Raw genomic sequence first — 22,878 nt, forward strand, 5'->3', positions numbered from 1 at the left:
ACAAACATTTTTCAACCTCTCTTAATCCCCTAGGATTAAACAGTTTTTTTTTTACTGTGTCTATAAGACTGATATATGTAAATTAGCTCTGTTCAGATTGGTTGTCCTGTATTGCACCTCATTCAAAAAGCAGTCTAGGTGAAACACTCCAAGTGCCAAAGGGTGGAGCTACAGTGCTGTAGTAATTAGCTGATGAGCTGAATCAGGTGTGTTTAATGAGGCAGTGAGTTGGAGTCTGCAGTGTTTTGGCCTGTGAGGACTAGAGCGCACAGAAGACAGGAAACAAACTTGTGTTTTTCTAGCTGTATTCTTCTAACTAAGATATTAATAACTTTTAATGAAAATTAAAGAAAAAAATGTTTTATGCTTATTGGTTTTTATTTATTCTAACGATGTATTCTAATGAGTTTTGACTGGTAAAAACACAATATCCAGATAAATAGTTCAAATCAATTTTATTGCTGCTCTTGACTTGTGAAAAGTCCAAGTCTGACTTCTGACTTTGAACCAGTTCAGTAGAATGATCCATATATCATTGTAAATGGCTTTACTTTTACTATCAAAGTACACTTCAACTAATGCCTTGTGTTTGATTTCATTTTATTGGCACTTTAGACCCAAAAAGTGAAGAACAGAGCCTAACCAGTGATGGGTTACTGACCGAGCCATTTAAGGCCAGAGCCCAGGGACCTCTGACTGCCAGGGGTTCAAGGTGGCCCAAATAAATGAGATTCTGTTTCCAGGCAACTCATGTTTCATACTAGTATTGACTCATGGGATATTGCTGTTGCCATTCAAATGGGCATGTGAGGTTGAGTGATGCAGGGTGGGGTGTGAAGGATAGTAGCACTCTAGGAACAAAATACAAGTCTGAAGACAGACTCAGTAGCAAAAGTTCAACTCCGAGGAACAACCAGAGAACCCCCTTGCACTCACTTTTGGTGCTTGAATATTGAAAGCCCCCTCGCTAGAGTCTAGGCTATACCATTTTGGTTCTGAAGATCTCCCCCTTATACACATTGACACCATAGTTCAGAAAACAAATGTACATTAAAAAAATGTACATGTTCTCTACTTGTGTGCTCCTCCCTTTCAGGACTGCCGTGGATCCTGCTGACGCTTAGAAGAGGATACACACAACAGTGCCACCCTTCAAACAGACACCCAGGTAAGTGTACACATCACATAACATACAAGTAAATTTTGCAATTTGATTTTAACATTTTTGCAGTCCTTAAATGTGGTGCATTTAAGAAATAGTCCTGGTGATCAGGCTGTTTTCTACTATCATCATCATCATCACAGGATGTTATACACGTTGTGTAATAGTGTTTACACAAAAAGCACAAACTTATTCATGTAGACACAAAATGATTTTGCACATATTTCATTGATTTTTAAAACCAAAAGTATACCACTTTCCAGCATTCCTCAAGGAGCTCATAAACATAATCCTCAACTCTCTAATCAGCACCATCAGACTTTAAATTATTAGTTATAGTCATGGTTGGTAAGTAAGAAAGACTGAGGTTTTTAGTTGTTGGAGAAAGAAGCATCCAAATATGATTGGATGACCTTTAACAATTGGCACTTGTTGCACAGACACGTTTCGTGGATAAGCACCATTAAAATAGACAGTGTAGTGACCAGTGATCAAAACGTCTTTGGAATGTGATTGTAACGTGCCAAACAGATCCAGACGCTCGCAGCTGTAAAAGACAAAGGAGGCTTTACTGATAAAATCGCAGTCCAAGGTCGTCGTCACAAAACAGGCGTGGGTCAATTCCAGAAAGCATAATGCTAACCATACACTAGAAGACTTTGAAAAGACTAAAGTCTGACACCCTGTCACACCTAAAGACAGTGTCGCATTTTTTAGTCAGAGACTATGATTTTGCAAAGACTAGGAATCTTGCAGTGTCACTATTTACAAGACTGCAGCTACATTTTTGAGATTAATCCCCATCATGCGCCCGGTGGAAATTTACAAGCAGATAAACACTTTTTCCTTCCACTCTATAGTGGTACAGATGGGAAGATACACTGGCTGGGCAGGTAAAGATCTGGGGCTCAGATTAGTTCACTGTAGAACTGTGTACTCTGGCAGATCATCACACAGAATCTTTTAATTAACCTGTAAAATGTGCAGTTACTTTTTTAATTTGGAGTAAAGATTTACACATCAACACAACATGCAGCGACTCAGCATTGTCGACTGGGTGTCATGAACTAAACCATAAGAAACAAACAAACAAAATAAGAAACCAGTGTAACAGAAAAAAATAGAAAACAGTTGATGATTCTTCAGTAATGGCATTCTTAAAGTCCTCTGCACATTTCCTTACGTGTTACAGGCTCAGTGAACCTGAAACATCAAAACAGTCACTTTACACTTTAAGTTAATATGATTATTGTATTGAATTGCCGTTTTTTTACAGAGATTTCAGTCAGTGACGCCTGCATTCATTCTCTCTCTCTCTCTCTCTCTCCCTCCCTCCGCTCGCAAGCGCGCCCCTGGCACGTCACTATTTGCATGAACCAAGACTTAAAACTTACGATAATATTAAACACGGTTGATTGTGTCGCAGCGTTAAGACGACAAAAAGACTGACTTAAGACCGCCATCTTGACCACCTCATACCAAACGATCGAGATGACGCGACTCTAACAAGACTCTCGTGATTTTATTCCGACGTGGATGTTTGTCTGCGACAGTGAAATCGCTTGAAAAGTCGTTTGGTGTAAGGCCGGCATAAGAAAGACAAAATCACAAACATACACCAGGCGAACAGTCCGAAACGGGAAAGGCAAAAACGTAGTCAAAAATACTGGCAGAAGGTCAAAAGTCCAAAAATCAACAACCAGGCAATCAATCCGAAGGGCAGGGCAAAAAGGGCAAAGTCAAAGAACAAAAGCAGAGGTCAAACACGAGAACCACAGACAGACAAACCCGCTCAGTAGATCTCAGATCGGACACAATACCTCGCAACTTCCCTGATCTAAAGCCCGGGCTAATATACTAAACTATGTTTGTCATATGATGCATAACACAGGTGACACATATTAATATTCGGGAGAGCGAGAGCGCTGATAGGAGCGCGCAGTCATATGAGAAGTCAGGTGAGCTCCCGGAGAGTTCTGGGAGGTTGAGTCCAGATGAGTATCGTGGAAGTCATGTGATCTCCTAGAGGATTCTGAAAGATCGAGTCCGAATCCAGCGAGGCATTCGGAGGATACGTGGCAGTGATGGCCCCACCATGAAACAACAGGTGACAGTGATTTAAAGGACAGTGAACAAAAGGTACTCCCGACTGGACCTCCCTTATCTCCCAGATGTGCATAGCTGGGGATGGCATTAGGAAACCTTGTACTAAGCCCTATTCCCATTCCCTCGGGGGAGTTAACACTGATGTTATATTACGTGTGTATCATAGCATATTTCTGTGTCGTGTGGACTTGTTTTGAGGCATATTGGCCTACGTGGTGTAATGTAATGTAAACATTTGGGTCTATTTAATAGTGTTTACAGATTCTCATCCTACAGTGTTCTCTGGGAGCAGAAGGAGGGGCTTCTGCCCATAAACTATTGTTCCTAGGTGGTTCTTATTACTTTTCTATGTAATGGCCTGTCCTAAAATTAGAATGCATTGATCCCATTGGTTACCTTAGTTTGACCTGTGAAAGGGTTATAAAGGAAGTATTTTTGCAGGTTTGTATTATAGGTATGTTTTTATTTTCACTTTGTTTATCCTCTGTGGTTATTACCTTGTTTAATGTTCTGTAATCATCTTACATGTTGTTTATTAGTTGTTGTTAGTGTAGTTAAAGTGTTTAAGTTTCCTAGATCAAAGTCCTAAATTTCCACATTAATTAAAGTTTACTTTGTTAGGCCTTTTTTAATTGAATGGTAAACCACTGAGTAGTTTACCTTCAGCAGTAATAATCTTCTGTCTGGCTGGTCTGAGTTAGCAAAAGCTACTTTTAAAGCACCCTTTCTTTTACTTACATGAACCACCTGTTAGTGTATCCTAACTAACAGGTCTGAAACTATTCAGACATTACTAATATATTTTATCTTTGTGGAGTCAAATTACAACAATATATTTCCTCATGCATTTAACCTTTGCTGGTCCTGGGAAGCCATCGTTGGGCCAGGCCACCGGGGCAGGGAAAACCAAAAAAAAACAAAAAACAGGAAAGCCTCTGAGATGTGTGGCATCATTGTTTGGAGCAGTTTATCTTAACAGATCAAAGGCTTTAATGTGACTTTCATCTTTGTTACAAAAGAATCAGGATATTTTGATAGGATTTTGATGCTTAATAAATAAGTGGCAAAAATAAATGATGTCATTTTACCATTAAAACAGAAACATTCATTCATCTTCTAAGCTCCTTATCCTCTCGGGTCGCAGGGGGTGCCGGAGCCTATGGTTGTGCTTATTGGGAGGAGCAGGAAATACCCTGGACAGATCACCAGTCCATCACAGGGCACACACAAAGACACATACTCAGTCACAACTAGGGGCAATTTAGTGTCTCCAATTGGCCTGACTTCATGTCTTTCAACTGTGGGAGGAAACCAGAGCACCTGGAGAAAACCAATGCAGACATGAAAGAACATGCAAACTCCACAAATCATGCCACCCCATAACATACTCTCTCCGAGCTCCTCCAACTCTCCTCCAAAGCCTTTCCAGAAGGGTAGAGGCTGTTAAACACTGGATGAGCAGGAGTCAATAAACATTTGGACATACAGTGTATAGTAGAGATACTGTAGAGTGTGTATATATATATATATATATATATATATATATATATATATATATATATATATATATATTTGTTTGTATTATTTGATGTCGTGGAGATGCCGTTATCACGTTATCAGCAACAGGCTATAAGCAATAAGTGAATTTCTTGGTTGTGTGTGGTTTTTAAATCTTCAGTATGGCTCGACGGGTGGCTGTGATCGGAGCAGGCAACGCTGGACTGGCCTGCATTAAATGCTGCCTGGACGAAGGGCTGGAGCCAGTGTGTTTCGAAAGCAGTGATGACATCGGAGGACTCTGGAGGTTTAAGGTGGGATACTGTGCTGGAGTAATGTGGCTATGTGAAGGACACATAGAGAGCATGAATAATGAGAGCCTGTAGGCCAGAGAACCACAGAGCAAACTGCCCTTTGAGATCCAGAAAGTATTGGTTCCCCAGTTAACTAAGCAGTTACTGTACCATCCTGCATAATGTTATGTATAAAATCACAGTGGTCAGAATGATAACCAGTGAGGCATGATGACATAATAATTTATTGAATATGAAAAAGGTACAAGCCATATTTCATTGGCTTCTCTGACATAACACCTCAACCAAACCCAATGAGCCAAGTTTTTTACGAACTCTTTATTCACTTCAGCGGCTTACCTTTGACCCTTTTGACCCTTTTGCCTGCAGCGACGTTACTCACTAAAAGAAAATTCTGGGAATGGAGATGGTTTGAACTGACCTGATCTGACAAGAAAAGAAAGACAGCATTTAACATAAAAAAGCATTATGTAAATAGCATGATAATGCATTTGTGGCTGTTTTTTATGCATAATGAATTGCATTGAGAAAATATACAATATATATACTATGTATCTATGTGTACGTATGATAACTTCAGTACTGAAAATGTATTCATACATGATACCCATTGCACATCTCTTATGTTTTCAGATTACTCTGTTTATTGTACATTTGGTATGTTTTTTCAAAACGAATTTATTAATGGAATAATTAATGAATGGAATTTATGTCGACACCAGCACTATTCTGATTGAAACATGTATGTCTTTATAAGTGTAAAGACAGAATTGACGACTGAGGTAAGAGTAACTAATGCTGTATTTAGTAACTACTGGTTGTATTTATTAAGGTTAGCAGTTAGGATTGGTTGGGCCTCCTGGGATTCCCAGTGGTATAACATATTTGAGAGTACAGTGATGCACGAAAAAGGAAATTGTGAATTTGCCCAAAATGTCTCTTTAAAGAGGAACTCCACCAATTTTTCAAAATCTCTGCACAATTAAATGGTTAAGATGTCAACAGAATCATTCAGAGTGGTTTGGCGTGAAATGCTCTATTCTAGAGAAACTTACTGAGTCAGAATAGTTCACAGTGGTGTTGGTAGGAACCAGATGTCTGAGGAGTTTGATGCAGCTAAAAGCTCCCTCACAGAAAGTTATTACATAAAATGCTTATCAATACTCAACCTGATGTCTGACACATCGTTCTACAATACAAACCTTTGTGGTAATGTTTTGGTCTAAAACGTATTTTAATCATTTTTTTAACCAAGTCATGGTGGAGGGATACATCTCAATCTCAGTGTTTACATCTCAACCACTGAATTCTTGAATATAATGGATGATTCTTCAAGATCACAAGGGAACTTAATATATGAGGGTTTCTTTTTGCTGCTCAAAGTGATGCCATATCCTAAACGCCCTTGGTTATATTTGTTCTTACAGCTGGATCTGATATGTGAGGGGTGTAAAATGTCCCCAAACCTCCAAGTGGTAAAGACACCACTGTTGTTCAGAATCCCACCTGTAATCACAGAATGTGCAGAATTGTAATTCTTTTTTAAGACACTGATTCTCATCAGTCCTGTGGTATTTGTGCTTCATTACATGTGCAGGAGAAACCAGAGGCTGAGCGCTCCAGTATTTACCGCTCGCTGGTGGTGAACACCTCCAAAGAAATGATGTGTTTCAGCGATTTTCCCATGCCAGCACACTACCCAAACTACATGAGCCACTCCCAGCTGCTGCAGTACTTCAGACTCTATGCTGATCACTTTGACCTGCTCAAACACATTCACTTCCAGGTTATCATCTTGGTGTTTTCAAACAACTGTTTACATTCATGAAGCTTGTTTTTTGTTGTTTTGTTTTCATTCGCATATATATCTGCATTATTTGTGCAAGCAAGGTGATTGGGGGTCATCCTACCATTGCAGTGGTAAGCGGGGTAAGATTGTTGATCTGTAATTTAAGTGTAAAACATGGTCTATTAAACTGAGCAGCATAAGTTAACACCACTGACAGTAACACCACTGACAAAATTGCTAAAATCTCAGCTTTTCTAAACTACAGTACACCAACACTTTAGTCACATTGTGTGTAGAAAATTACAAACATTGCATTCATGTTGTTATTTTATTTGAATTTACAATGACTTAAACTTTCATGAGTAACGCCTCTGACACCATCTTTCTGTAACACGTGACTTCTGAGTTAGTTTTCCTTCATTTGGCATATGTGTACAAGAAGTAACTGAAAAGCCCTTCCTTTCTGTAAAAGCATTTTATATATTCTGTAACACCAAAAAATCTTGGAACTAGTTTTATTATCAAAATAAAATTTTATATATTAATAAAAAAAATAATTTTAACATAACACAACATAATAATTGTTCAGCATCTGTGAGGTCAGTCCTATGACTTTCTGTATTTCATGTACAACATGACTAAAAATCCAAAAGGCAAATTATAATATAATAATGTATATTGTATAATAATCATAATAATAACATATATCATTTTTGTTGGTTCATTTAAGAACAGAACAATGAATCCACAGACATCATCTTTCTGAGATTAATTATTATTTTTAACTCATGTTTATGGCTATAAATGTTTTCTATACATTGGTAGAATGACCCTTCTCTTTGACAGTGTGTATTTTGATTGTATTTGGACTAAGTCAAAAATGTCCTGTTTCTCTAGAAACTGTGTGCCAGAATATTTCCAAGTTTTAAATACAGGGAGATTTTAATGTGTGTGTATGTTTCAGACCACAGTGCGCAGTGTGAGGCAGAGGCATGACTTCTCTCAGTCCGGTCAGTGGGAGGTGGTAACTGAGAGCAGCGATGGCCACAAAGAAACACACGTGTTTGACGCTGTGTTTGTGTGTTCTGGGAACTTCACACATCCAGTCACACCTAACTTTCCTGGTATGATCATGCCTTCACCCTTCATCAGTCCACCATATTGGCAGGGTTTGTTCTTTGTTTCCATGCTGCAAATACTCACATACACTATGAGAGCTTAAAGAGATCAATGTTTTATTGTGGTTTTTCAGGCTTGTTATGCCTAAAAGTGGATCAATGAAAAGAGAGTGTCTCTCTTAACCAACTCCAGAGGGATGACAAACGACTGTATATTAATCAGATTTGTCTTTGCGAGGTTCTGGATCCACAACCTCCCAAACGAAACATGGAGTACTGATCTACCTGCTAATGTTACCTCCTCTTTCATTCACAGACCTTTTTCTAGCTGGTTTCTTCCTAGACTGTTCTTTTGAGTGAATTTTGAGTCACAGGAAGCTCATGTACAGTTTACAAATGGTTACTCTGCTCAGTCACTGGCAGGTTTAACTCACTTACTGACAACTTAGTTACTGCAGGTTTTCACTCAGCCACAGGCAGATATGGTGTTATTCACTCAGACAGCATGTTTAACCAGAGAGAAGAGTCACACAATCTTTTATTATCGTTAGTAGTTAGCAAACTAATCACACTACTACTGTGCTGTGCAATACTAACCACTACAAAAATCCACATTAGATCACACAAGGCTTAGGTTGACACTGAAGAGGCAGTCAGCCTGAAGGCTTTAAAAGAAAAAGATAAATAAATTGTCTCACACCTCCCCTGGTCAGCAGCAAAGGAAGTTAATATGCTGGTCACCAGAAAACCTAGCATATCGCTGTTGTTGGGAGAAAACCTTGTATCTCCAAAATGGTAACTTTACAGGAAAAGGAAAAAACATACTTTACTAATGTAAGTCAGTGGAACTTTTCCAAGTCATTTCGGGTCTTTTCTTTTAGTCTATTCTTCATGAAATGTACATACAGTGTAAAGGGTAACAGGCATTTTCAAATTATGTCAAAAACTGAAAAACGACAAAAATGGAGATACGAGTGTGGAGAAGGGGGCGTGGCCGAGCGTCGAATGCAGAACGGAGAAGCTGGTCGGGCTGAACCAGCGGGCTGAGTAGCTGATGAGGTTCACCTGTGCTTCGTGTCTGCCTCCAGTCTCAGCTCCCAGGAGGACTGGATCCCTTCTTCCCCCTCCCCTTCCTGCTCCGAGGAGGTTCGGAGCGCCCCTTCTCTCCCCTCCCAGCCCCACTCCGAGGGGGCTCGGAGCTCCTTCCTTTCCCCTCCCCTCACTGCCGCTGGAGAAATCGCGGAGATCGAGCGAGGACGGCGGGGAGAGAGCCGCGAGTGGGTGTGGGACGGAGTGCAAAGCCCGAGCTCCGCCGAGGGACGCAAGTGCCGGCGGGAGGAGGGTGACGACGGTGCCGGCCACGAGAGGCACGAGGGCGAGGAGAGCCGGTTTATGAGTAGCCTGGCCACTTCCTATTTCCCCCCGTTATATCAAAAACAGGACTGCTGAACAGCAGAGGGCGCCCGCGAGCGAGTCCTCAATGAATGGGAGTAAATGGAGCTCAACGGCTAAAAACAAAAAGTTAAAATAGTTTCTAATCACTCGCCCAGGACGTTTCTCTAATTTTAGAAAGTAGAAGGACGTATTTCCCTAAAAAACTAAGAAATCTTACCTATATATTTCCTTTTTCTACAGCAAACGGGTTTTGGGCAGCAGAAGGCGGGCTTTAGTGCTAGAGCGTGATGATTGATTGGCGAGCGGAGCAGCTCATTGGCTGTTCGCGCTCACAGACGTCATGAACGTACATGAGGCGCTGTTTTAAACTCCTATAACTCGAGTTTAAAAGCTCTTAAAAATATAAGAGCAGTTAAAAGTGTTAAAAAGTTGTATGCTGTTCAGTGTTCAGGTAATGATTGCATTCTTTTACATTAAAAATGTTTAAGCATTTATAAACTATGATTTTGCTCAAATGCTCCATATCAACCCATTCATTTTGGACTCACTCTGGAACGCCCTCTAGCGTTTGAGAAAACCGGAAGACATTGTAGATTGGTAATTCTCCTCTCTACAAGTTCTCTGTCCTGAGCTCCGCCGCCCGGGCCCTGCCCCCTGTTCTGCAGCGAGGCCGCATCACTACACCTCACGTTTGACCCAGGCGGCCGAGCTGCGAGCTGGGGGCGGTGACGAGGAGGCGGAGCAGCAAGCTCTCGTTCCCTGTCGGCTCTGCTGCCATTAATGAGAGCCAGCTGATGCTGATTTGGCTGGCAGCGTGAACGCCTTTTAAAAAGAGTTGAGAGGGAACAGAGCGAGAGAGGGACAAGCAGCAACAACAAGAAGAAGAAGAACAACAACAACAACAACAAGAAGAACAGACTGAGAACCGAGCTGAAAAGCTTACTTTAAAAAGGACTGAAAAGTCTGCTTAGGCCACTGAAAAGTGGCCAGCATAGCTTTAGTTATTTGTTTTTGTTTGCTTTGTGTTTATTTGGGGTGTGAATAAAATATGATTGCTGCAAACGTTTCTCCTGCCTCCAGCGTCCTCCTTAAGCCCGGGGTAGGACATGCCGTGCCACAACGAGGTTTTCTTCCGTTAACAGCGATATGTTGTGTTTAGGATGCTGGTCAACCAGCAGTAGCATGCCAGGTGACCAACATAAACCAGCTTAAACCAGCTATGCTGTTTTTTCAGCAGGGTCAGCTAATGTTACTAACCCAGTCACAGCATAATTTACTTCTACTGATTGTATCTTTTAGCTAGAAAACACATTTTGAAAGATAAATATTTGCGTTTGTTGATCTGTAGTTTCAATTCATACCTCACCAAGGAGCTGAGGTTTGTTTTTTTTCGCCAGGTTCTTATTGCTATTTTCTGTTCCACCTTACATGGTGCAGCAGTTACGTTCTGGCGCCCATGAGGTGTTTGTGAAGAGTTAGTTAGCTGATTCCAAACTTGCTAAATCCACTAAATGAAGCTGACTGTTCTATTCCTTTATACTATTAGAGTATGAAATAAGCTTGAACTTGATCTTGACGTTTACCCTTGCTGCGATGCTTTCTATGTGCTGTTTAACTGCATCTGAATATCTGAACAAACATTTCCTCGATTTTGCTCTGATCTTTCATGGTAGTCATGTACAGCCACATGCTAGTCAGCTCTTCAGATAAATTTAATGAGTCCCTGGACTTAAAGAAAATCAAAGAAAGCAGGTAGGAAAAGAAGATTCAATGAGCCAGAGTACAATCAGTGTAGACACTGTAGAACTACCCTGCCACAATGGTGGATCACCTGTAAGACATTGTCGTATGGCCTGACATTTCCAAACCAGCTTTCCAGCTCTATTTCTGTTGCAGGCTTAGACACTTTCCCAGGGAAATGCTCCCACAGCTGGGAATATAAGGATCCTGATGCATTCCATGGAAAAAAAGTGGTGATTATTGGCATTGGCAACTCTGGAGGAGACATTGCTGTTGAGATCAGTAGAGTAGCTGAGAAAGTAAGTGCACTGCCTTGAAACAGAACAGAGTTGGAGTGTATGTTTCTAACAATGAATCACTTTATGCTTTTTTAGAAAATTATTCAGTGCATCAGGAAATCTCAGATTTCACTGCTATTTTATTAGATTTCAGTTATTTTAAGTTTTTACATTGTTAAACACATGCACAGTGAACACACAAACATAATTAGAGCTTTTTCTACTTTTATGTTTGAAAGCAGCCCAAAAGTGTCTCAAAGTAACCTATTACATTTTCTTTAGAAAATATTATTCTAATCAGTTATAATAATTATAAAAATCAAAATTGTTTAACATTATTATAGATGATCAGTTAAATTACTATGCATCAATACATTGTTACCCCATGCAGTTTCTAATCTGCTAGTTTACATACTCTGCTTTACAATCAACCATAGTTGAGACCTCTATTGATGATTTACCATTGACACCTGGTACATTTGCCATTTCTTTTTTAGTTGTGGCCTGTGTTCAGTAGTTTGCCAGTGGTGCCCTGTATCATACATTTCTAAGCAAAGGTTTGACCTTCATTGGTCAATGTTTAGTTGACTGTCTACGTTAGTTGAGTGTCTAAGTGGAAATACGTTCTCTACAAGGAACAGACTTAAATATGGCATTTATTCTGCAAATTTCATTGGTCAATGTTTAGTTGATGTCTAAGTGGAAATACGTTAACACACACTCTACAAGGAACAGACTTAAATATGGCATTTATTCTGCAAATTTTAGTGCACAGTTTCTGTTTATTTGCTGGGTTTAACATATTGGGAAAAACAGGAAATACAACTGTGCTATAACTTTTGCACTTTTCTTTAAGAAAATCAACAATTTATGTGGTAGAATCTGGGGCGCCAACATTTTTGCACTTGACTGTATATACAGACTGACCAATAGCTGTTTCAAGGATGGGGAATTCCAGTCTGCTGTGAAGGACACCTGATCAAACTCATCAGTTAATTAACATATTTAGTTAGTGTGAGCAGCAAAATCACCAGACAGAGCTGGACAACAGTCCCACAGTTCCCCACCCCTGACCTGTCACCCCTGAATCAGTTCAATAACCAATTTCCCATCCTTTTTTTTTCTGAGACTTTTCTGAGTATTCGTGAAGGAGCGTGGGTGGTGGGCCGTATGGGCAGCAGTGGCCTGCCCATGGACATGATGTTGCTTAGACGTGCGAGTGTCAAGCTGCTCCAACTGCTTCCTCGAACATTGCTTAACTGGGTATTGGAGAGTGCTTACAACCAGAAATATGACCACAGGCTATACGGACTGCAGCCCAGCTACAGGTACAGTGGGGCAAAATAACATATCAACCACACTGGAAAGTAAATTATTTGCTTTATTGAAATTTTGTAGCACTGCAGTCAGTGATGGAGATACTGGCGCTTATTCATCAAAGTAAAACACATGAAACGTTTGTACGATGTGGAAACAAGCAGAAACAAACATTTACATGTCATTTCCATAAAGCATACCCTAATTCATGCAGATGTTTTGTTAGGGAGCCAATAAAACGATACATTGGCTCCTGATCCAATGGCTGTGCTCAAAGGCAGAGTTTGACAAGTGCACAGCTTCCCATACAGACCAAACTTTATAGTAATTTATGATGACTGGAAAGAATAAAATGTGAAATAAACAAAACGTCTTAGTTTTTTAATAAAATGATGTGACAACACTGTATTATTGCAGTTTACTAAATGCTTTTGCACTAGCTGTGTGTTGTATTTTTGTTTTTTGGCCAGTGTCAGTGATATAAAACAAAAGCACAGTGTATTATTTATATAGCGCTTGTCACAAAGCAGCTTTACAGAAAAATACGGGTCTGAGCCGCCATGAGCGTCGCCAGTGGCGACAGTGGCAGGGAAGAACTCCCTAAGAGCAAAAGGAAGAAACCTTGAGAGGAAGTAAGACTCAAAAAGATGTGATGAGATGAGATGTGCACAGCTTTGTACAGCATGAAGCTCCATGGTGGTCGAAACGGTGCAGATCAGCCAACGGAGATGGAGCTCTGGTGACTCTAGCAGCTCTGGCGGGAGGGAGAGGGAGAGAGAAATTGATTTCAGAGAGAAAGAAAGAGAAATTGATTAACAGGACAGGTCCGTTTATGGAGAGATGTTAGAGAGTAATAGTGCAAAATAACTGATATTAGCAAAATGCTTGTGCAAACAGATAAGTTTTGAGTCTAGTTTTGAATGTCCCGAACAGAGGTCAGGAGATGATTCCACAATTTTGGGGCTACGTAGGAAAATGCTCGACCACCTGCTGTGTTTTTTTCTAATTCTAGGAACTATCAGCGATATTTTGCATGTTGCTAAACTTGTTCCATTAGATTAGAACAGAGATACTTTGCAAAACAACACAGTAATATATACACTGAATACATTTAATTGCTTGAAAAGCTCTTTATGGTGGTGCAGGTTTGTTGTGACAGTAATCATTACAGCTTTGCACATTTTACACACTTCCTTGCAGATTGTTTGTCTCCCCTCTGTACACATATGAGACCTAGGTTGCAGCGTGGTTCACAACTCCTCATGCTACATTCACACCAATCCAGTTACGTCACTTTCGTGCTACGTGCACGATTCATTGTCATTGCAGCCCTCAATGATGTGTTCAATGACAGATGTTTGACAGACAGCATAATACGACAATGTGAATTAAATAAAAAAAACTTCCTCACAGTGGATCAAAGCTGATGAAGCATAATGTTTGCTGCTTCCATTCACTGACATCTCTCAAGCCTTCCTTTCTCACTTCATGTCTCTCTGTTGCAGGATTCTGGACCGACAACTCATCATAAATGATGACCTGCCAGTACGTATCCTCCAGGGGGCACTGCAGGTGAAACCGAACATACAAGAGTTCCGCGGCTCAACTGTTGTATTTTGATAATGGGGCAATAGAGGAAGGGATTGATGCGGTGGTCTTCTGTACAGGATTCAAAGCTACCTTCCCATTTTTACCACCCTCCGTAACTAACAGTCCTGAGGGGGAACTGACCCTCTTCAAAAGAGTCTTCCCTCTGTTCCTAGAGCGTCCAACACTGGCAATCATTGGGCTACTATCCCCCAAAGGATCCGTAATGCCTGTGGAGGAGATGCAGGCACGGTGGGCCACCAGAGTCTTTGCAGGTATTCCAGAACGGGGCAGAAAAAAGCTTGGGCCTTTTTTCCAAAGCATGTAGTGATTCATAAAAAATACATAGACTATATACTGTTTATGTAGCATATAGTATGTAACTATTTGCATAGTAGTGAATATGTATATTTCTATAGGAAATAGAAAAAAAAATCAGCAAATCTTTTTTTTTTTGGACTTGAAGCGTTTCATTCCAAATGGTTTTAATCATAATACAGCACTGATATTTCTTGTATGTGTAAAGCCCTCTCTCAACAGTATATATCATGAAAAGATGGTAAAAGTGGTGTTTAATGCCTTTTGAAATCAACCTTCCATTTGAAAACTGCCTGAGAATTTTTTTTCCCCAAAAATGAGCACATACTTTCTTGAATATTATTCTAATTGACTGTCTTAACTCTTTCTCAGTGCAATATTACTTTCTCTTGGGAAAACATAATGTTCTGTCTTCTTCTCTAGGGCTGAACCATCTACCTCCTTTGGCAACAATGTGTAAGATTATTAAAAGAGAAATGAAAACAAAAATGGCCAGGTAACTAAATTCCTCAAATCTTCCATTGTCAATTTTATTTTCTCCAGACTGAGTTTCCCTTCTCTGATTACCTCTCAGATGTTTACTGTTTTTACCTTCTCTGTTTTTCCTTGTCTCTTAATCTTTCATAGAAATTCTAATCCCAAGAGAGCTGCTCTTGAGGAGGACTATGTCCCTTACATGGATTCCATTGCACAGGAAGTGGGCGTGTGTCCCAGCCTCCTTTGGCTGTTCTTAACAGATCCTGGTTTGGGTTGGAGGGTTATGTTTGGTCCTGTAACCCCATATCAGTACCGGCTGTGTGGGCCAGGCCGCTGGGAGGGGGCTCGCCAGGCTATCTTCACCCAGTGGGAGCGTGTGGTCCAGCCCCTGAATACACGCCCCATTCCTGAGCCCAAATCCTCTGGCCTAACTCGCTGGCTGGGTCTGACAGGAGGGGCTGTGTTAATTTTTGCTGTCATTGTATTTCAATGGCAAATTCCAAGGTTCTAGGAATCAGGTTGCATAGATGGCCTCCTCTGTCACCTGCTAATAGTGCTGTATCGTGGTGGAGCGAAGTGTGATGTAAGTCAGTGGAACCGGGCTCTTTTTGGTAGTTCAATTAGTCTGTTGCTGCTGTCAAAACAAAACTAGTAGCTCCGTTTTTGGTTTTCGACTTGCCTGTTGCTCTTTGTGTGCAAATTTCATGATGAATGGGCCAAAAGAAATGACCCTAAATTACTTGGAAAAAGTCTGGTTCCATTGACTTACATTAAAAGTAAAGTAGGTTTTTTCCTTCTCCTGTAAAGTTACAATTTTGGAGATACGAGATTTTGCTCTGACAGCAGCAATATATTATCATACTGTATATTGTTCCTAGAAAATGTAGATGATTTTGGACATACTGCGTTTATAATGTATATTAGCATCCCTGTTATAAGAATAGTAAACAGTTCTGAAATTTACTTTATTTCAATCTCCTATCATGAAAAACGTTTTGCACATTTATATTTGGAGTAAATTAACTTTTGTGTAAATATAAGGCTTTTATACTAAATACATTATAACGCATATTTCCACAATTCGTTGCAGTGACATTTTGACTGATGATAGATTTTATCTACACTGTGTTTAAAATAAAGAAGTGGTGCTTCTGGAAAAACGACAAACATTGCCTCAACCTTTGGCCTAAAGAGTAACAGCAACCTTATCACCCCAGTTAGATCTGTTATAAAGATCATCTCTAATCTTTATAGACAGGCATTGTTTCTAGATGCAATCTAGGTAAAAGGGCATCCTAAGGTATGATCATGAACAGGGACAGATCATGGTCTTCCAGAGCTCCTTTAGTCTTTAGAGGCCCCCTGCACTCCAACAATTACATGTAATAAATGAAAATAATGATGACCAAAATATAAAGGCTTTTAATATTTAAAGTTCTATTGTGTGTTGTAACAGTGTTTGTATAATATGTGGGTTGTTTTGGATTTAATTTAAATTGAGATTTTTTTTCTTTGTCTTTCAAGCCAAACTGAGTCATACACACTAAACAACATTGCATGCGCAATAATAACTAAAAACAGAAAATATATCTTCATTTAATTCATTTATTTATGCAAGGGATGTCTGAGTGTCTTATGTTTACATCTGCACTGGACTACCCTAAGTATTTGTCCTACTTGAGTCTTGTGGCTTGAGGCCTCCCCGAGGTCCCTGGGCACTGGCTCACCTGGGGCTCCATACCTGGGCTTGAATGACAAAGAAACTATTTTCTTATGAAAGTACACTCAAAACGCATCTCTCTGAAAGATCATACCACATCATGAAATGTCAAACCAGCACCAAGGAGCAGGTTTGTCCATCCAGGAGGTCATGAAGATAAAAAGGGTTTCACATATTTCTTATGTTGCAACAGTATTAAAGAAACCATATAATTGAAAAAAAAAAATCCTCTTTTTTTTTTTTTAAATAACATAGCATTTTTTGTAAAAAATACCATCCACTCCCCAGTCCATAATCCATATACAGAAATCAAGCTCCAAAAACAGCCGTTTTGAATTTATTGTTGCGATGTCACAAAAACCAGTGTATTTACATGTATCCACCTTTTCAGCCTATAGCAGTTTAGCCACACCCATTCACAGTGAAGTCAGTGTTTCGATCAGGACTGCTTTTTGAATGACGTTCTTTACAGGACACTCAATCACAGCAGAGGTAATTTACATATCACTGTTCTCTGAAGAAAACCTTGTATCTCCACTTTTGATGTTTTTTAGATTTTGGCATAATTTGAAAATACCCGTTGCTCTTTACATTGTTAGTAAATTTCATGATGAAAGGACTGAAAGAAATGACCCCAAATTACTTGGAAAAATGTCTGGTTCCATTGACATTAAAAGTAAAGTAGGTTTTTTCCTTCTCCTGTAAAGTTACCATTTTGGAGATACAAGGTTTTCTTCTGACAACAGCGAGATATCAGTCTTAAAGGCACAGTAATAAAAACAGCTTGTTTAATTATAATGGATATGCAGATTGCATATTGGTCAAAGTGGAGAAATTTTTGGTATGTTGGTAATCACATAAATAAAGTGGACCCTGGGGAAAGAAATTTTATTAAAAAGGGGGTTGAATTTGGACCCATTAATGGAGCACATTACATAAAAATTACAAATTAATGAAATACAAGAATTGAACCATAATATGAACCTTGTATTTGTGCTTTAATGCCTTTCATAAATGCAATTATAGCTCAGTGAGGCTGCGGTCAGTGCAGGTGTTGCTTTGAATTAGACCCTGTTGACATTCGGATGAGGCCTGTGGTTGAAGCTGAGGCTCAAATAAGCTGGAGTGGTGTAGGATGGCAGCGTTTTCTAGAATTCAAATACAAAATCTAATTAGAAAATGCAAATTCTGTCATGTATTTGCAATTTTGCTTCAAATTTGAGCGTACTCAAATTATATAATACTCATTGAATTGCGAAACGTGTTTGTGTTTGCATTTTTGTGTTTAATAATGTACAACGGCTAAAATTAAAACAGTAAAGCAAAGTCTGTTTGATGATTCATTTCCAGTGTCTTAACAGTCATGATTCTGCATCATTACGAAAAAGCAACAGTAAGCCCTTCCTCATCATCACACTCCAACACTGCTAAAATTGGACTGATTTTGCAATCCTGTGTGAATCTGCACTTTCACTGCCAGCAAAATACTTCAATTAATCAATAAACATTCACGGATAAATTCAGGTTACTGTGTACAGGGTGGCACAATTAATCATACAGAGGGATTGACACCTTGGCAGCTCAGATCAGGAAACCTTTGACATAGTTTCTATTCAGAGGTGCTGGAGTGTGAGGAGAATGCAAAACGTACTGAGATTAGACTTGGATTTCCACTTCCTCCAGTACCAGGCATTCAGCTATTTTGAAGCGGACGTCCCTTATTTGGCATAATTCCTAACCAGCGATCAATGCTTTTACCTGGAACAGGATCAGATTACTTTGAAGATTTATTTATTCAGGACTGGTTTGGGTAGAATCTGTTCTACTGCCCTGCTGAAAAAAAACAGCATAGACCAGAGTAGAAAATCTTTGATCTTGCCATGGAGGAGATTCAGGAGACTGGGGTTCACAGAATTAATGATAGTTTATTCAAAGAAAGAATGAGCACTCTGTCCATATTCTGCTCCCAAAACCAGTCTAACCCCAATCTGAACAGCAGTTGAGACACAAACCATTCATGCTTTCCCCCAGTAGAGTCAGAACAGAGCGAGACATTCGAATCCTGTCGTAAAAACCTTAGTGTTGTAAACTGTGTCCCAGGAAGGGGGTGTTGTAAGGCAATTTGCTGCACCCGTTCAAACCACAAGAACAGAATGGAGGTGGCTTCAGCATTAATACTGTTTAACAATGAATAACAACAATCGCTGCAGTAAAATGAACAGGAAACTAGAAATTAAATCAAAATAAAACAATTCACAACACCATTATGCTGATCTGAGCTGATCTAAACTGGTTTATGCTGGTCTAATGCTGGTCTGGTGCTGGTTTAGTTGGTCACCCATGGTCGACCAGCATACCAGCATCCAAAACACAACATATACTAGTTTTACTGATGAGCAGCACGTTGACTTCCATTGCTGCTGACCAATGATATGACTGATCAACTAAAACTGAATCTGTCAATTATGGTAAACATCTCTTTGACAGATTTTGAGTAATTGGTTGTTTGCAAAATTCAGAGAAAGTCCTGCCTCCACGAGTTGTTGGCAGCATCTATAACACGTGACTAAATCATCTATAACACAGAATAAAACATTCAACAGCACACAGAAAAGCACACCTTCAAAAATAAACTGGCTTTATAAGATGTTCAGTGCACTGAACTGATTAAAAGAACTGTTAAAATGAACATGTAGGTCAATTTAAAGTGAACAAAAATGGATTCTGGAATGCATGTTAACAATAATCAAAGCAGGGAAACTGTTTCGTCACTCAACATTAAAGTAGTAGGTTTTTGTGTCTAATGAGCAGGTTTTAGTGACAGAATGCCATACATTTGAAATCCATATTATATATTTCAGAATAATTACTGCCAGCACTGTTTTGAGGAGTTCTTTCTGATGGAGGAAGGAATGTTTAGAGATGATTGTGATCAGCTGAGAGGTCAATCAGAATAGTGCAAGTGGTCAGTTGTGAGTCTGAAATTGTCTTAAGCAATACCAACATTTCCTCATTGCTGAAAAGCCTTTGTTAGAATTGAGTGTACTGAGTTCCATGTTGCCATGTTGTTTTCATTGATTTAGAGTTATAAATATATATATACATATAAATCAATGAAAACTGAATTTCAGTTAATTATCAAATTCATCATACTTTTTCTTATACTCAAATAGACTATTTTCCAAAAATATCCAGATACGTCGTCTAATTAGTGAATTCAGCTACTTTAAGGAGCACCCATTGCTGATGCAGAGGTTCAATTGTGCATGCATAGTTTGTATAATTATTTAACATCATTAAGGCTCCTGAATGCAGTCAAATACTCACAGCTCAATATATCCAGTGTAAAACCTTTCCAGAAGAGTAGAAGCTGCTACTGCAGTAAAGGGGACAAACTCCCTATTAATACCCTTAAAGATAGTTCAGTCATCCGGAATATATATGGAATCAAGTAAAGTTAATGGATTACTTTTTTTCAGTGTAGCCACATCTGGCTTTGATAAAGTCACCTAAAACTAGGATTTAATATTGTAGCATGTTTAAGAAATGTTTTCACATGTTAGTTTTACATTATGCCTTCTCCAGCATTGATTATGCATGATTCATTTTGCTGAGGGCTTTGCTAGTAGACGTCTCAGGGCTGTGCCCAGCCCCCAGGCTGTGTGTGTGTGTGTGGAGAGGAGAAGAAATAGGTGAGAAATGTGAGCTGAGTCAGAGAGTGCATTTACATACACTTAATAATCCAATAACTGTAGAAAATCAGGTTTTGTCGACTGTGTGTGGGTGTGTGTGTTTTTACATGAGGCCTTTCAGCAAACTTTAATGAAACAATATAAAGATGTCACGTGTAAGAATGCATTAATAATTATACACACAATGTTTTAATCACAAATGCTGATAAATCAAGCTAGCTGCCTGTAGCTAAGTTAACTAGCGAGCTAATTAACATTTTTGTGTAACATTAATCCACATCGTATTTAAGTACAGTAGTACAGACAAAGTTTTCTAGCTCCAAGAATGAAATAAAAACAGTACCAACCCTAAGATGATCAGGATAGCATGTTTCAGGTATTGTATGCTCTTCAGCAACACCTTTCCAACTTCTCTTAGTCTAATCCCATATAGAAATCTCATATATGACCATATATTTAAAAATATATGTTGTGTACATATAAGTATGTTGGACATCTACACATAATATATGGATTATACATATATGGATCGTGAGCATACATACATGGTTGAATACATCCCAGTACAGTTATCATTGTTACTATGGTATCTGTTTGCTTTTGCATATTACATTATTAACAGTATTTTCATTTATTTCCAGTTTTAATGATTTTACAATTTTACAATTTTACAATAGAGATGTTTTTACTGTTTAAAACTGAGTTTATTGTACTAATGTTCACTTCATTAGGAAGTGTGGAAGATGCATACAAACTTCTAATTACGTAACATGAAGCTATATATGGATATTGGTTTCTATAATATATTGTTAAACATTGTTATATTTAACAAAGAATTCAGAGCTGCAAAGATGATCTACTCAAACAAGCTGAGTAGCATGTCCACAAACGAGCCATTGACTATCTGGAAGTGCCTGCAGAACATTGCCAGCTACAAAAGGACACCCCCCCAGACAATGGGTGATTGTCGGCCTGCTGAGGAGCTTAACAACTTTTGCTGCAGGTTTGAAAAGCCCAGCTCCACACACCCATTCAGCATAGATTCACCCCATCCTGTCATTCAGCTACCTATTCAACCTGCCCTGAAGATCTGCGAGAAGGACGTGCACCGACTCTTCAGGAAAAAAACGTGAGGAAAGCACCAGGACTGGATGGTGATCTGAGGGCCTGTGCCGACCAGCTCACAAACGTGTTCACAATGATCTACAACAAATCACTGGAGCTGGGTGTCGTACCTTCCTGCTTCAAACACTGTACCATGATAACAGTTCCCAAGAAAGCTCAGCCTTTAATACGATCATCCCAGGACAGCTACACAACAAACTGCTCCAATTGAGTGTGCCAACCCCCACCTGCCAGTGGATCACCAGCTTGCTCACTGGCAGAGAGCAGCAGGTGAGGTTGGGAAAGTTCACCTCAAAACCCAGATCATCAGTACAGGCGCTCCACAGGGTTGTGTACTCTCACCATTGATCTTCTCACTGTACACAAATGACTGTACCTCCACGGGCCCCTCAGTTAAAATCTTGAAGTTTGCAGATGACACTACAGTCATTGGTTTCATCCATGATGGTGACGAGTCGGGTGTTTGATCAGGTGGTCCTTTTGAGCAGCCACAACAACCTGGCGCTGAATACAGCAAAAACAGTGGAGATGACAGTGGACGTCAGGAGGAGCCCTCCAACCCTGCCAGCACTCACCATCCTGGACAGAACTGTGATGGCAGTGGAGTCCTGCAAGTTCCTGGGCACAACAGTCACCACGGACCTGAAGTGGGACAGCAACATCATCTCACTTACCTGCCCTATTACCCCCTTTTATCTGACTGTTACCTCACTTATCCCTTTTTTGCCACTATATCCTTTAACTCCTGCTGCACTCAGCACTTTAATATATTACATATGTTTGGCACAATAAAGCTTGATTCTGAATATATGTCCCATACATGAAAATAGCCAAATTCAAATAAGTTGGCCGTATGTGACTAAGTTGGAAATAAGGGCAATCCATATATGCTAATATATGCCATATATTTGAAATCCATATATTGCTGTATATCAGATTTCTGTTTCTGGGATATTTCAGAATAATTTACTGCCAGACCGTTTTGAGGAGTTCTTTCTTTGCCTGATGGAGGAAGGAATGTTTAGAGATGATTGTGATCAGCTGAGAGGTCAATCAGAATTGTGCGAGTGGTCAGTTGTGAGTCTGAAACTGTATTAAGCAATACCAACATTTCCTCATGCTCAAGAGGAAATGTTGAACCTCACTGCTGAAGAGATTTTGTTAGAAGTGGCTGGTGTATTTGGTTCATTGTTGCCTACTTAAATTCAGTTTTCATTCATTTATACTTCTAATTTCTATATTT

General features: G+C 39.5%; 1 protein-coding gene across 1 annotated transcript; it reads left to right on the top strand.

Moving 5' to 3' along the window:
* The first annotated feature begins 58 nt into the window (after nucleotides 1-58).
* Nucleotides 59-17,401, top strand: si:dkey-239i20.4. The gene is given in 10 exon segments (XM_036581550.1): nucleotides 59-1,168; nucleotides 4,947-5,079; nucleotides 6,677-6,865; nucleotides 7,833-7,992; nucleotides 11,278-11,420; nucleotides 12,528-12,727; nucleotides 14,222-14,330; nucleotides 14,332-14,578; nucleotides 15,045-15,117; nucleotides 15,249-17,401. Coding segments are annotated over 9 exon segments (1,614 nt in total). The 5' UTR covers nucleotides 59-1,168; nucleotide 4,947; the 3' UTR covers nucleotides 15,610-17,401.
* Nucleotides 17,402-22,878: the final 5,477 nt, after the last annotated feature.

This window comes from Colossoma macropomum, unplaced genomic scaffold (genome assembly GCF_904425465.1).
Source record: "Colossoma macropomum unplaced genomic scaffold, Colossoma_macropomum, whole genome shotgun sequence".
NCBI classification, from domain to species: Eukaryota; Metazoa; Chordata; class Actinopteri; order Characiformes; family Serrasalmidae; genus Colossoma; species Colossoma macropomum.